At 36.1% G+C, this 14,757-nt stretch overlaps 1 protein-coding gene across 1 annotated transcript; it reads left to right on the top strand.

The window, feature by feature from the left end:
- The first annotated feature begins 1,752 nt into the window (after positions 1 to 1,752).
- Positions 1,753 to 14,466, top strand: igfn1.2 (immunoglobulin like and fibronectin type III domain containing 1, tandem duplicate 2). The gene is made up of 24 exons (XM_077198020.1): positions 1,753 to 1,820; positions 3,234 to 3,314; positions 3,703 to 3,825; positions 4,024 to 4,163; positions 4,399 to 4,498; positions 4,603 to 4,626; positions 4,741 to 4,786; positions 5,335 to 5,521; positions 5,614 to 5,727; positions 5,806 to 5,974; positions 6,200 to 6,472; positions 6,923 to 7,549; positions 7,644 to 7,768; positions 7,953 to 8,094; positions 8,435 to 8,728; positions 9,055 to 9,351; positions 9,442 to 9,621; positions 9,713 to 9,841; positions 9,931 to 10,239; positions 10,339 to 10,424; positions 11,098 to 11,290; positions 11,411 to 11,707; positions 13,888 to 14,214; positions 14,357 to 14,466. The coding sequence occupies exons 2-24, from the start codon at positions 3,287 to 3,289 to the stop codon at positions 14,359 to 14,361; spliced, it is 4,215 nt and encodes a 1,404-aa protein (XP_077054135.1). The 5' UTR covers positions 1,753 to 1,820; positions 3,234 to 3,286; the 3' UTR covers positions 14,362 to 14,466.
- Positions 14,467 to 14,757: the final 291 nt, after the last annotated feature.

Consider the following 14,757-nt stretch of genomic DNA (forward strand, 5'->3'; position numbering starts at 1 on the left):
GATGGGGCAGAACAATGTCAGTTAGCACAGTGTCCCACAGTCTCTAACATAGTTGCTACTGACTGACTGACTGACTGACTGACAGCTTGATACGCTCACCTGAAATCAACACTTCCTCGTCATTGCTCCTAGATAAAGCAACAACACTTGCTGTAGATACCGGTATTCCGCGTGCAAGAGAGTGTTTTCATCATCCAGTGAAAACAAGACAGCGCCCACGCGTACTTTTGGATTTACCGCGCTTCTGTGACCTTCTACCAAACCAGTGGTATTTCAAGTATCGCGCATGCGTATTTGCTGTTGCGCTTTGGTCCCTCGCTTAAGTTAACCAATGGAAAATGTTAAGGTAAATGTAAGAAGAATTTTTTTGAATGTTACTATTTCAGTATGTATGTTGAAGTTGGAATAATAATAATAATAATAATAATATTTTAAAAGAAAATAATGAGGAAAGCTGCAAATAAAACTAAGGCAAAGGCGGAGAAGTTATGTCTTTGCAAGATTAATGATAATAGTAAAAAAAAAGAGAGATGTAAAGCTAATTTTAACCATGGCAATTAATACAGCTACTACTAGCCACACTCCTCATCATAAACTTTTATAGCCTAAATTGGCTCCCCTGATAGTGATAGTGATAGCGCTGCAGTCATGATATATGTTTGTAGTTACACTGGTTCCCTTGACAAACTCCAATAAGATTTTTCCATTGGCTTTTGGATAATTGCATGAAATAATTAAGCTCAGTGACCAACAATAGCCTACTTTATGATCCTTAAACTAGCTATTTGTTCATGATAATCCTCACAGGCGAATGCAACTTTTATTAATTCTTAAGTCTAAATAAATCACCAGAAGTAAAAAGCTAAATGTAAGCTATAAATTAACTGTCACGTGACTTTAAAGTCACCATCACAAGCTTCTGCATTAAGTCTTTATGTTAAAAAAATATCGTATTTCAGGCGTTTAGCTTAGGGTTGATGGAAGCATGCCAAAATGCTATCTAATTTCCAGGTTTTGGCCTACAAAAAGACATCATCCGTGCAGCACTCTATTGGTAATGGGACAAAGTTTCAAGTCATAAGGTTATGTGTTTTATTGGGCCCAAATAATGTGACCACTATGTTTGTGAGAGCTGCTAAGCTGTCATGGCATATAAAGCATGGTCAGCTCCTGTGCATGTGAAATGGCACCTGGCTTCTGGGGCTACATACCCAACACATAAGTCATAATATCAATTTATTTATTTGTGCATCATTGTTATAAATAGCATGTCCCATTAAAACAAGAATTTAACATAGGCTCTCATATCGTCAAACATTGCCATAGCCTACAAATGACAAAATATGGTGAATTACTGATGAGTGTTTCTATTGTGGTACGTTCCAACATCACTTGGCTTATTTGTTATTTTAGACCTAATGTAAAATCATTATATTAAGATGGTGTTATGGTGAAACTAACAACTAGTAAAGTAGGCATAAATGAGATCCTTTTGTTTTCTGGCAAAGGTGAGGTTTCTGGCATCTTGTCCCTGGCAATGGCAAATGAACAGTCATCATAAAAGTAACTTGAATGTCACCCTCACTATTTACAGAATAAGTATGACCATGGACCACGGACAGGGCATCTGTCTCTTTGCCGTTGTAAACCTCACCCAAATAACAGATTTAATGTGACAGCTAATATGACTGCAGTGCTTGAGAGGTTTCAATTTGGCCCACTACTGTTTTATTGCTGAACAAAATAGAGAGACTGCAATAAATTGTGGGAGTCGAACACGCTTGTGTTGACAGAGCAAGTTAGCTACAGTACAAGTGAAGGTGAGTTGCTTCTTGTTCTTTCTTCTTTTACCTCCTTTTTTTCAGATGAGAATATAAAAATATACAATATGATACATCATTATGTATTAAAAAGTAATGTGCAAAATAATTTAAAGCAATTTTAAAAATCTCAGATTTCAGGCTTGATTTATAAATGGGAAGATACCCTACAACAGATCTGATAGTAGTGATACATAGATCAGATTCCAGATGGTACTCATGTTGTGATGCTCAGAAAGCACTCAAGTGTTTTAGATGCTAGCGAACAATGTTAAAGTGCTTTCTTAGATATACATAATCACATATACATAAATACTATAGTGGCCTAGTTACTGTATGTTGAGTGGGTTATCGGTAAAAGATCATTAAATGTACCTTTCCTTGTAAATAGTTACAAAGCGATTTTCCTCATATACTTGAAACTTTAAGGGCGTAAATAATATATAATTTTATTTTCATTTATTTTAAATACGATTTCCACTCCAAAGCTAAAACATAATTGCTCTGGTAGCACATCTCTGATAAGTTTATGAGGTATGTGTGACCGATCAAAGGCTAAGGGGTCAAGACTACATTTTTTTTTATGTCAGTCTTGTGTTACTTTACATGCAAAATGTATAATATCACATCCTAATATATCTTTATTGGTTCAGTTAATGGCATAGTTTTTGGTTATTGACTAGACAGCATGCATCAAAAGAGTAAAAAGTTATTATTCACATGTACATAGCATTTACCATATGGTTATAGGTACTGTTTACAAAAAGTTTGACAATGTTTTTTTACAGAGGGCATATTGTTTGAATTTTGCTATCTTGTAAAGGGTGCATTAATGGAACACCGATTGACGTCCACAAGGTAGCCTACTTAGGGACGTATAGCTGTCAGATAGTGTTTCAAATTCCTTTTTCACGCATACTGTCTCAGGCCTTCATCAGTGGTAATACCTTATGAAAACATGGTTCTTAATGTCAATAATAAGAGTCTCTCTGTGAAACAGAAGAAAACAAATGCAGCTGCTTTTGAGAGTTAATCATATCCATTTCATTTGCTATGGTGAGTAGCCTATAAAGTGGGACACATTCTAATAATTTGTCATTGGCTTTTACTATTTATTTTTTTATAAAATGCTATTAGCAAACTGGGACAGAGCTTCAGTTCCTCACTTCTGTCCAGATATTGTGTGACATGTCCCTTGAAATGATGTCAGAACAAAATAAGCCCTTTTCTGTCATCGCATTTTAGTTTAAGATTCATTTAATGCTGATTTTATTAACAGAAGAATGACGTAATTAAGCTTAGGTGTTCTACGTCGACCTTTATTCACCATATAAACTGCTATAATGACAATAATAGTAATAAGGATATCATGTGCAATTGAATGGTTTTTTTTTTGCCCTCTCTTTTTATAAGACACTGCAACTATTACGAATTCTGAATTTAAAGGCAAATCTTGCATTTTGAAGATGCCGAAGCCAGCAGAAGGAACGGGCGGTAAGTTAAAATCATGATATGCCAAATGACAAAATTCTTTAAACCATCTGAATCATTTACTGTAGATTTGCTTTGTTCCATCATTGATGGCCTTATTGTTAATCAAGCAGTCTAATAGATGTCCAGATCAGGAAGTATTCAATATTGAGGTTGTGATAAAACATCGCCATCATGTGGTCAACAACAAGTCCACAGCTTCAAAGATCCTGCAACACTTTCCTGAAGGATCTTGCATGAATTTATATGAACTAAAGCCATTCACATAAATATGCCATTTGATGTTTGTTGGCCTTGACTCTGTATAGATCTAAGAAAACAGGCCATTCCACTGTTTTACCAAATTAAACATCATGGAATTGTTTTTGAAAATACTGTTCTGCTACTTCAGTGGCAATTAGGAAGAGATCCAGAGTGCCTGGTGTTATGATCACACAGTATGTTGAGGAACTGCCACCTGGATGTACTACTCCTGATTTCATCAGAAAACCCATAGCCTTAACGTTACAGGAAGGTAATAAACATGATAATTTCTTTTAAATAAATAAATATATATATATATATATTTTTTTTTTTTGTGCAATTTAATTTATCTGTACTAAAATCAATCTATATATATATATATATATATATATATATATATATATATATATATATATATATATATGTCCATGATATAACATCACAGTTGCCTGTTCCGTTTAATTTGCAGGCAAACTGGCCTTTTTTAAAGCTGTTGTTAATGGAAATCCAGTACCGGAAGTTTCATGGGGACGTAACAAGGGAGACATCTCTAATCCAACAAAATATGTTTCACGATACGATGAGAAGAATGGAGAATATATTCTGGAGGTGAAATGAGAATGTGAAGTACCATGTTATCAGCTGTTCCATTTTTGTTCTACATGTTTAAATTGTACCATTAGTACCAATTGATATTGGTAGTTAAGAATAATATAATATGTTTATATAAATAATATTAAAGTAATTTTTTGTATTATTTATATAATTTATTTATAATTAAGTTTATTTCTGTGTTTTGCTTTCCTTAATAATATTTGGTTTGGCTTTTTGCTCCTTTCTTTAGATACCAAATGTAGATTCAGATCAAGCAGACACATACAAATGTTTTGTTATAAATCCATTTGGAAAAGCTGTTTGTACTGCTGCACTTAATGTCATTGAAGGTAGGAATAAAGTTAATTTGAGCATAATGAACTTAGTAGTCTTCCATTTATGATTAAAATAAAAGTATCATAGGCATGAATCAATCTGTTTCTCTTCTTTTCAGTTGGATTCAAGAAAAGAAAGCCAGGTATGTATGTAGTTCAGAGCTAATGATGCTTGAAATGAAATAAACATTTCAGACCTATTGATGGGTTAAAAGAGTTCAGTGTCAAAATAACTTAAAATATGTCTCATTTTTTAGCCCCCAAAAGTGACCCTGAGGAGTTCAGAAAAATGCTGAAGAAAACGTAATGTATCACTGCATCATATATAGGCCTATTTACATTTTATGCACATGCAACAAATATGATGTAATGGGGGGAGAAATAATAAAGTAAGGGAACCAGGGTTAGTTAGTTATTGTAAATATTTTTCAGGGTGGGTTTTATTTATTTATTAGGGCACAGAAAACCTATTGTACATTTCCACCGTTATTAAAAAAGGAAAAGGATACAGGTGATTGCATTCACATTGACCACTGGGGCATGTTGTCACACTTAAGTGGGAGTTGTAATAGTGATAACATGTCTTTAAACAACATGTTTTATACTATTTAATGGCTTAATGTAAAAGAGAGTAAAACAGTCATAAAACACAAAACCATTTATCCAAATGAACAGGTTCTAAGAACTTAAAATCTACCTTAATCATATAGTTAATCGTTGATTTAATGTATGCCTTATTGTGTGCACTTGTTTACCCAAACCTTAAGCAAAACAACAACAACAGATAAAGATAATAGGCCAAGTTTCCTTCTATACATTTTTCAGTAACTGTTGTGGTACTCTTCATTTAGGGTTGTGAAGAGAAAGCAAAAACAAACGAATGAGGGGGAAATCGATCCAAAGTTCTGGGAGGTGTTACTGAGTGCAGCCAAGAGTGATTATGAGCGCATTTGTCAGGAATATGGAGTCACCGACTTCAGGTGGATGCTGAGAAAACTCAACCAGAAGAAGAAGGAAAGAGAGGCAGAACAATCCAAGGTCTCTTTTGCTTTGAGTATTAGTCAGTTTTAGATCGCTGTTTTTATACATATTCAGTATGAAAAATCTCTACTCTTGATTTTTCTCTCAAGTATGTTGAAAAAGTCCACAGCATGAAACCGATTGAGGTAAAAACGGATGGCACAGCGGAATTTGAACTCGACATGAAGTTGAAGGATCCTAACAGCAAAATCCTCCTCTACAAAGTAAGTGCCCTCATTAAAATAGCATTAATGCCATTAACAATACTTTAAGAGTAATGCACTTCAATTGACCCTTATCAGGATGGGGAAATGCTTGACTATGGAGATGGAACTGATGATTCCACAAAACATAATATGCAGAAATTTGGTGAAACATACTTGTTCAGCATTAGAGATGTTGGCCCAGAAGATGCTGGGTTATATCAAGTCGATGTAGAGGAGGCGAACATGTTCTCAACTTCCCTAACACGTAAGAATTTATAATACCAATGTTTTTTTGTTTGTTTTTATCTGTAAATATTATTAGTAAACATTTATTATAATAAATGGTTATGGTACAGTTTTGCTATTTGGCAACATACAATATTTGAAGCTAATTACTGTCACGCTACTTATTTACGCTGCTTTAATTTTGATTCAAATTCATTTGTACTTGTTATAACCTCAATGTTTAAGAGTTGTTTTGTGTTTCCAGTGCCTGATGTGGAGTTTAATGGCATACTGAAGGACACTAAAGTGGTTGAGGGGCAGGATGCAGTGTTTGAGTGTGCCTTATCAGACCCTGTACAACAAATCACCTGGTGCGCCAATGACATCTCTGTTGAGCATGGGGATAAATATAACGTCACAGTGTCAGAAGACAAGCAAGTCCACAAACTAACAGTGAAACACTGTACAAAAGACGACAAGGGAGTCTACATGGCTATTGCTGGGCTCAGGTCAAGCCAGGGAACTTTAGCTGTGGAAGGTAGGATTCCCGATTTATTTGACCTCTTAGTTGAATTGTGTTTGCATGCACTTTAAATTAATTCACTACCAGTCAAAAGTTTGGAATAATGTTTTTAAAATGTTTTATTAAAAAAAATATATAAATATATATATATACTCACAAAGGCTGCATTTATTTGATCAAAAATAAAGTAAAAACAGTAATATTTTGAAATATGATTGCATAAATATTATTATAGTTTTCTATTTTTAATACATTTTAAAATGTAATTTATTCCTGTGATGACAAAGCTGCATTTTCAGCATCGTTACTCCAGTCTTCAGTGTCGTATGATCCTTCAGAAATCATTCCAATATGCTGTATTCCAAACGTTTGACCGGTGGTGTATTTTTGCCTGATCAAAGTATATCATTGACAATGTATTGTATAGTATAGTGTGGTGTATATTGTAACTGATACTGTTTTCAGATGATCCCAATGCCTGTAGGAAAAGTGAAGATGAACTAGCCAGACGTTTAGCTGAGGAGAAGGACAGACTGCAAAGGGAAAATGAAGAGGCGGCCAGGAGGGCACAGGCTGAAAAAGATGAAGCAGCCAGGAAGGCCCAGACTGAAAGAGATGAGGCGGACAGGAGGGCTCAAGCCGAACAAGATAAGGCTGCAAGGAGGGCACAAGCTGAGCGAGACGAGGCGGCCAGAAAAGCTCAGGCTGAGCAAGATGAGGCGGCCAGAAAGGCTCAGAAAGAGCTAGATGAGGCGGCCAGAAAGGCTCAAGAAGAGCTAGATGAGGCGGCCAGAAGGGCCCAAGCTGAGAGAGATGAGGCGGCCAGAAGGGCCAAAGCAGAGCATGAAGCTGCTGAAATGATGGCAGACATGGCAGCAGGAAAAGGAGGTGGACAAAATGGCAGTGGAGGATCTAGCCCGGGAGATGGGAATGAAAGTGACGGAACTGGGAAGAACATAAAAGGAGGATATGGTACCTTGAGAGATGGAAAAGGAGATGGGTTTTATTTAGATGGATCAGGTGGAGATGGGTCTGGTGATAAGTGCAAGAAACGTGCAAGAGTCGTTGAATTGGTTCCTAACAGCATCATAGGTATGTTTTTATGTCTGAAGCTAAATATTACATCAATTGATTCTCAGGGGTGAAATGATGTAATCTGACATATTTCCTGTGCACTTTTATCCAGACCATGGAGTCCACTTCCTGAATGGGTTGTCAGATACTGCAGCCAATGTTGGAGAATCAGCAGAGTTGTCCTGCAAACTTAGCAGCGAAGATAAAACTGGATTATGGTACAAAGATGGAAAAAAGGTACAGTAATTTATTATATTTATCCTGATTTGCTTAATAAAAGAATTAATTTATATTCAAATATATTATTTTAAATTCCTTTAAAATTTCACAATAGTACTGTTTTTGATGTATTTTTGATCAAATAAATTTAATGATAAAATTTTGAATATATATAATTATTTTCTTTTTTCTTATGCATCAGTTAGAGTACAAGGATGGAATTACAATTGTCAAAGATGGAGCTCACCACAAATTAATCATCCATGACTGCCAAGAAAGAGATGCTGGGAAATACAAGTTTGAGGCAGAAGGACGTAAATCAGAGGCTACATTAATTGTTGGAGGTATGTGTGTTTTTTACTTTGCTATATATAAAACTGGCAGTAAAATGGCAGTTATTTGCCTTAGCCAATAGAGGGCAGTGAGCAATGTTGGGGGCAAGTAGTTGGAAAAGGTGTCGGATGATAATAACCTCTCACATGTAGAATTAGACAGGCACCTTATGATATTCTGTTTTGATGTAATGCCTTCATTAAATTAATTTGAATATTATTCAAATTCATTAAGTATCCAGACCCATAAAAGAGACATTGCTGTGTGAACATTTATTTCTGTCTATGAATAAAATACACCTATACCACCATATATCAAAGCAATTACAAATTCTCTTTTCTCTCTCTTCAGATCCACCCAAAATCGATGCAGATGCCTTGAGTAAATTCTCAGAGCCTGTTATTGCGAAAGTGGGAGAAAATGCTTCCTTCAAGCTACAATTTTCAGGAAAAGAACCAATTAAGATTCAGTGGTTTAATGAGGACGAAGAGTTGCTGCTGGGTCACAGTGTCAAGATTGAAAAGTCTTCAACTCATACCCGCCTACTTCTTACTAAGTGTCAACGCAAAGACACCGGAGAGATAAAAATCAAAATCAAGAATGAATTTGCCACTGTAGAGGCAACATCAAAACTTATTGTACTTGGTATGTATTGCAATGCTTTAAGGGCTAAATGTTTAATGAAAGCATATTTTGTAGGAATATTAAATGTACAGACATCATGCAACAGCCAAAACACTTGTCTGCAATTTCCATTTGTAGCATACAGCTCTTACAATGCTTTAGTTTTGTGCATGCAAATTAAAGAACCAATACAAAAAATATTAAAGTTGCAAAAAGAAGGAAAAATCTGAGACCGACCGAATGACTTAAGCTATTTGGTTGTTGGAAGACCAGTCAACTATTCTATCATTGTGACCCATCACTACTATTTGTAATACTACGATATATGATATTTTTGGTTTTTCCAGACAGGCCAACTCCACCACAAGGACCTGTAGAAATTGTAGAAAGTACGTTGTCTGCCATTGAGTTTAAATGGAGGCCCCCAAAGGATGACGGTGGTTGTCCACTGATTAATTACAGCCTGGAGCGGCAGCAGCTGGGACGAAACACCTGGACTAAAATTGGAGACATTCCTGGACAGCCTACCTACAGAGACAGAAACATAGATTGTGGCCGAAAGTACTGCTACAGGATCCGGGCAAAAAACTCGGAGGGCTTCAGTGACGCCATGACCACTAGTGATATTGCTGCTGGCATTTTGGGTGAGATTCATTAGTTCTGTCTATAATTGTTTTAAGAAAAAGTACATGTGTTTTAAACACAATAATTTTTTTGTTTTTTTCTGTTCCCAGCATTCCCTGGTTCTCCTGCTCCTCCTAAAATAGTCAGTGCCTTTAAAGACTGCATTAACTTGGCCTGGCTTCCTCCCTCCAGCACTAGAGGGGGAAGTCTCATTGGCTACAATTTGGAAAAGCGCAGAAAGGGCAGTAATTTATGGAGTCAAGCAAACCCAAAAGATGATCAAATCAGAGGTCTTTGAAAACTAATTAAATTTGAATTAAAGTAGCCTAGACTTTTCTCATTTTAAAACAGCACAATGTTAATTTTTCATGTGATATCTAGACAAAAAATATGCAGTAAAAGATGTAATCGAAGGTGCTGAGTATGAGTTCAGAGTGAGCGCTATTAACACATGTGGCCCTGGCGAACCAAGTGGGCCCTCTGAATGTGCAATTGCAAGGGACCCCAAAAGTAAGACAAATTTATAATGTCACAATATACAGAAATTATGATACATTTCTTTTTTTTAAAGCAAATATTTGTGATGTCACTGCCCCCAGAGCCTCCTGGTAAGGTCAAAGACCTCCGAATAACTGGATCGAGCTACACCAGTCTGTCTCTTTCCTGGACTAAACCTACAGAAATCAAAGGTGAGGAAGATGAAGCAAAAGGCTATTTTGTGGAAATCAGGCCCGCAGAAAAAGTCGAGTGGAGCCGTTACAATACAAACGCAGGAATTCAGACTTCTTTCACTGTTGTGGGATTGAAGTCAATGGCCATGTATTGGGTTAGAGTGATCGCCACCAATGAAGGAGGAGAGGGGCTTCCACAGAGCTTTGACAATTACATCATCGCCATGCCTCCTCCAGGTAAAGATTCATATTTTTTTATATATCACTTTGACTTTTAGCTTTTAGTTTCACACAAAAATAAGTTATTCTGAAATTTCGTTTTGTTGTTTTTTTCAGTAAAGCCAAAGTTCACTGACAAAAAAATGAAAAGCTTTATGGTTGTTAAAGCTGGAAACACAGTTCGTGTCAGCATCAGTTTTGAGGTATAGTATCAAATCATTATGACAAAGCCAAAATAGTTAAAGAGGACCTATTATGCCATTTTACAAAGTCTTGATTTTTTTTGGGGGGAGGGGGGTCTACTAGCATAGGCTTTCATGCTTGAATGTTCGAAAAACACATTCTATTTCTCATTATTTTACATTGTTGCAAAGCCTCTTCTTTCGAAGAGCACACTGTGCTCTGATTGGTATTTTGCTGAACCAGTATTTTGTGATTGGTCAACAAATGTTTCAGAAATGTCACTCCCCTTACCATAACCGCAAAAATCAACACACTACTAAGGAAACTCAACCAACTTCCCCCCCAAACCTTTTTATTTTGCATATGCCTTGGGCGGGAATATTGTGGCGTGTTCTTTTCTGGAAGAGAACTCAAGACAACAACGCGTTTCAGGGAGTTCAGAAACAGTGCTTACTGATATAGAGAATAACTCCCTTTGGAGAGACTTCACAGACCTTTTTCATGCTCAAACAGCAACATTACAAACTAAAAAAAAGTTGAAAATGTTAAGCATAATAGGTCCTCTTTAAATGTTTTTTTTATAATCTAACTATTTTATCTTATTTTACCAAAAGCATATTCAATAATCAAACATTACAAAATGACACATCTTTTTTTTTGTATAATATATAATGACTTCTATTTTATCCACAGGCCTCTCCTTTACCAGACATCACTTGGCTAAAGGATGGTGTTCCAGTAGCCAAACATGTGACGATTACTAGTTTTGAAAAAGGTTCTCAGCTTTTTATTTACACATCAGATGTGTCTGACACTGGCCTCTATATGGTCAATGTGAAGAATATGGTGGGCCAGGACACCTTCGCTATTGAAATAAGAGTCACCGGTAACAGTTCTAATCTTTCTTATCAAATGTATTGCCTAAAACTTCTATATATACTGTTTGAATGACTAGCTAATATACTGATGGTAACTATATGGGCACCTGTTTATTTTTCATCTTCAGATGACCCCAAACCTCCAGGTCCAGTAGAACTGGAACAGAATGTCCATGGCTCCGTGACTCTGTCATGGATTCCTTCTCCCGATGAGAAACGAGACGACCATCTGCATTACATGGTGATGAAGCGGGACTCTGTCAAGCAAACATGGCGCACAGTGGTTGACCGCTTGTTCAACAACAAATTCACAGTCATTAACATCTTGCCTGGAAGAGAGTACAATTTCAGAGTGTTTGCCAAGAATGATATAGGTCTCTCAGAGCCATCAGTGTCTCCAGTTTGGGGAACCATCAAACAAAGAGGTTTGTGGATGACTTTGTTGACATTTTTCGGTTTCTTTCTTTTTCTTGGTTTAGTTAGTTTAGTTTCATTTTATTCTTAGTGAAAATAAATATATATTTGATGTATTTGAAATATATTTATTTTATGCTAAGTAAACTACAAATACATTTACATATTTATGTACTTAATATAAATACCCTGCAATTGTACTTTAAGTATTCTAGATTTGTATACTTAAAGTCTGCTAAATTGGAACAACTCATTTTGTACTTAATGCACTTTAGTTATCCGGAAATAGTGCTGAGGTCCAACTAAAGATAGGCTATACTTAAAGGGTTAGTTCACCCAAAAATGAAAATGATGTCATTAAAGACTCACCCTCATGTCGCTCCAAGCCCGTAAGACCTCCGTTCATCTTCAGAACACAGTTTAAGATATTTTAGATCCAGTCCGAGAGCTTTTTGCCCCTGCATTGAAAATCTATGTGCGGTATACTGTCCTTGTCCAGAAAGAAAATAAAGACATCATCAAAGTAGTCCATGTGACCTCAGGGGGTTAGTTAGAATTTTTTGAAGCATCGAAAATACATTTTGTTCCAAAAATAACAAAAACGACGACTTTATTCAGCATTGTATTCTCTTCCGGTTCTGTTGTCAATCCGCATTCATGAGTCCGCTGACGTAAGACGAGCTGACGTGTTATCTGGTGCGCCCGAGCTTCGTTTACAGTCTGAGGGAGACGCACGCTGGAAAAAAAACAATCTTCACAAACATGTCTAAGGATTTCCACACAGGGGAAGACTTGCATTTTTTTTTAACCAGACATATTTATTTGAACCCGAATACACGGACGCACCAGATAACACGTCAGCAGCGTCACTGGCCTCGTGAACGCGGATTGACAACAGAACCGGAAGAGAATACAATGCTGAATAAAGTCATCGTTTTTGTTATTTTTGGAACAAAATGTATTTTCGATGCTTCAAAAAATTCTAACTAACCCCCAGAGGTCACGTGGACTACTTTGATGATGTCTTTATTGCCTTTCTGGACAAGGACAGTATACCGTACATACATTTTCAATGGAGGGACAGAAAACTCTCGGACTAAAACTAAAATATCTTAAACTGTGTTCCGAAGATGAACGGAGGTCTTACGGGCTTGGAACGACATGAGGGTGAGTCATTAATGACATCATTTTCATTTTTGGGTGAACTAACCCTTTAAGAATATTTGATTGTGCTAAAGTGGAACTATTGCAAGTATAATTTAGGTTCACTTTAAATATCTTGCATTTACTAATAGTGATATTAAAACACATTAGGCTTAATATTAATATTAATGTGCATAGTGCGATAAAGAAGTAACTTTAATTATAGTATTTATATCTGTAAGATATGTCAGTAAATATATTAATGGATTTCTAGTATACTTAGTATGAAATAAACATATTTTAAAATACATTTTAGTCTAGTTCTTTTTTCACTAGGGTATGCATGCAGATTTTAGGGCCTCATTTCCACAGGGACATTTAAAATGCATATGCAATCATATAAATTTTAATCTAAAATCTTGATGGTGATAAAAAAAAAAAAATCCATAGACACATTATGCGTCAACTACCCAAATAAATAATTCTGAAAACAAATTATGTTTGGGCAATCAGTGGTCTAAGCTGCAGAACCAACGGTGCAGTGGTCTAGGCTACTTTCAATTGAACCGGTACCTTTTCCCAAAGCAATTTACAGAACACTAATTGCTGTGAGTCCCTTGGAGAAGCCAGAGATAAGTGTCTTGCTCAAGGGCAGTGATGATAGAAGATCTACGAAACTCTCTTTATGGGTCACCCTTATCCAGGTTCATACCTCTGGGATTTGAGCTGCTGTCTCTGACACATAGCCACTAAACTATCTCTGCCTTGTTCTGAAAATGTTGTACCAATAAGATTGACAGCTGCAGTATAAGGCTATCTATTACACTAGCTCTAGATTATTATTTTGCTGATGGTCTGCACTTTTTGTGCTTCATTTGCTCACATCCCTCTAGCATTTACTGTACCTTTACTTGAACAATATTACCCAGATGCTAAAAACAGTGATGTTGCTTTTCTTGTGAGGTGACCAAAATAAATAGCCTATTATTAAACTGAAATAATCGCTTTGTCAGTTGAATTTAATATAACTATTCTCTATAATTTTCAGAAAAATTCACATACAGCATGCCTGTTTTAAGGACCCTCGACTTCCAGGCAGCCCCCAAATTTATTGTCTCTTTAAAACTTCACAATGCTCCGCCAGGTTATGAGTGCTACATGAGCTGTGCTGCAACAGGCAACCCAACCCCACATATTACCTGGTACCATAACAATGTCAGCCTCAACACAAACCCCAACTACTACATAACAAACGTGTGCGGTGTTTGTTCACTGCTCATCCTGAGGGTTGGACCCAAAGACATGGGAGAGTACAAAGTTGTAGCCGAAAGCCCTCTTGGTAATGATGAGTGCTCCACTAAACTTATTGTCAAAGGTATGTTTTCTATTTGAATATTAATTCCACTATTTATAATTGTTTCAATTATATATTTTTGCAATGAGGTTTTTCATTAAAATGACTTACATTTGAACTTTTAGGCATCCAACTACAACTTTTTTGTTTTCTTGTCTTACAGAGTAAAGAAAGGACGACTTCAAAGAACAGATTATGTGATCTTATTTCTTGTGAAATAAATGTAGTAATTGATGGGGTCTTATTAAAAATAATAACATATCAATGAATGTATCAACATCCATCTATCTATCTATCTATCTATCTATCTATCTATCTATCTATCTATCTATCTATCTATCTATCTATCTATCGACTATAGAGGCCATCTATGACAAATTCAAGTGAAAGGACACAAGTCACAGCAGCCTATATGTCAAGTAAAGACAATCCATATCCAGCCATTATCTAATTTCATCTACATCCAATAAAACTGTTGTGATACCCAGATTTAAAGCTCCATAATGTCAGTGTTTATCATCAACCAGTCTCAAAGCTTCAAAAAGTCTGCAAAATATAAAAAAA

The sequence above is a fragment of the Siphateles boraxobius genome, unplaced genomic scaffold (genome assembly GCF_051911475.1).
Source record: "Siphateles boraxobius isolate OS27281-9 unplaced genomic scaffold, OSU_SipBor_1 41, whole genome shotgun sequence".
NCBI lineage: Eukaryota > Metazoa > Chordata > Actinopteri > Cypriniformes > Leuciscidae > Siphateles > Siphateles boraxobius.

Bases quoted from the DNA above. Each gene is read 5' to 3' on its own strand.
- igfn1.2 (XM_077198020.1), top strand. From the start codon at position 3,287: ATGCCGAAGCCAGCAGAAGGAACGGGCG. The intron at 3,826-4,023 runs GTAATAAACATG...TTTAATTTGCAG, and splicing joins AGCCTTAACGTTACAGGAAG to GCAAACTGGCCTTTTTTAAA. The intron at 10,425-11,097 runs GTATAGTATCAA...TTTTATCCACAG, and splicing joins GTGTCAGCATCAGTTTTGAG to GCCTCTCCTTTACCAGACAT.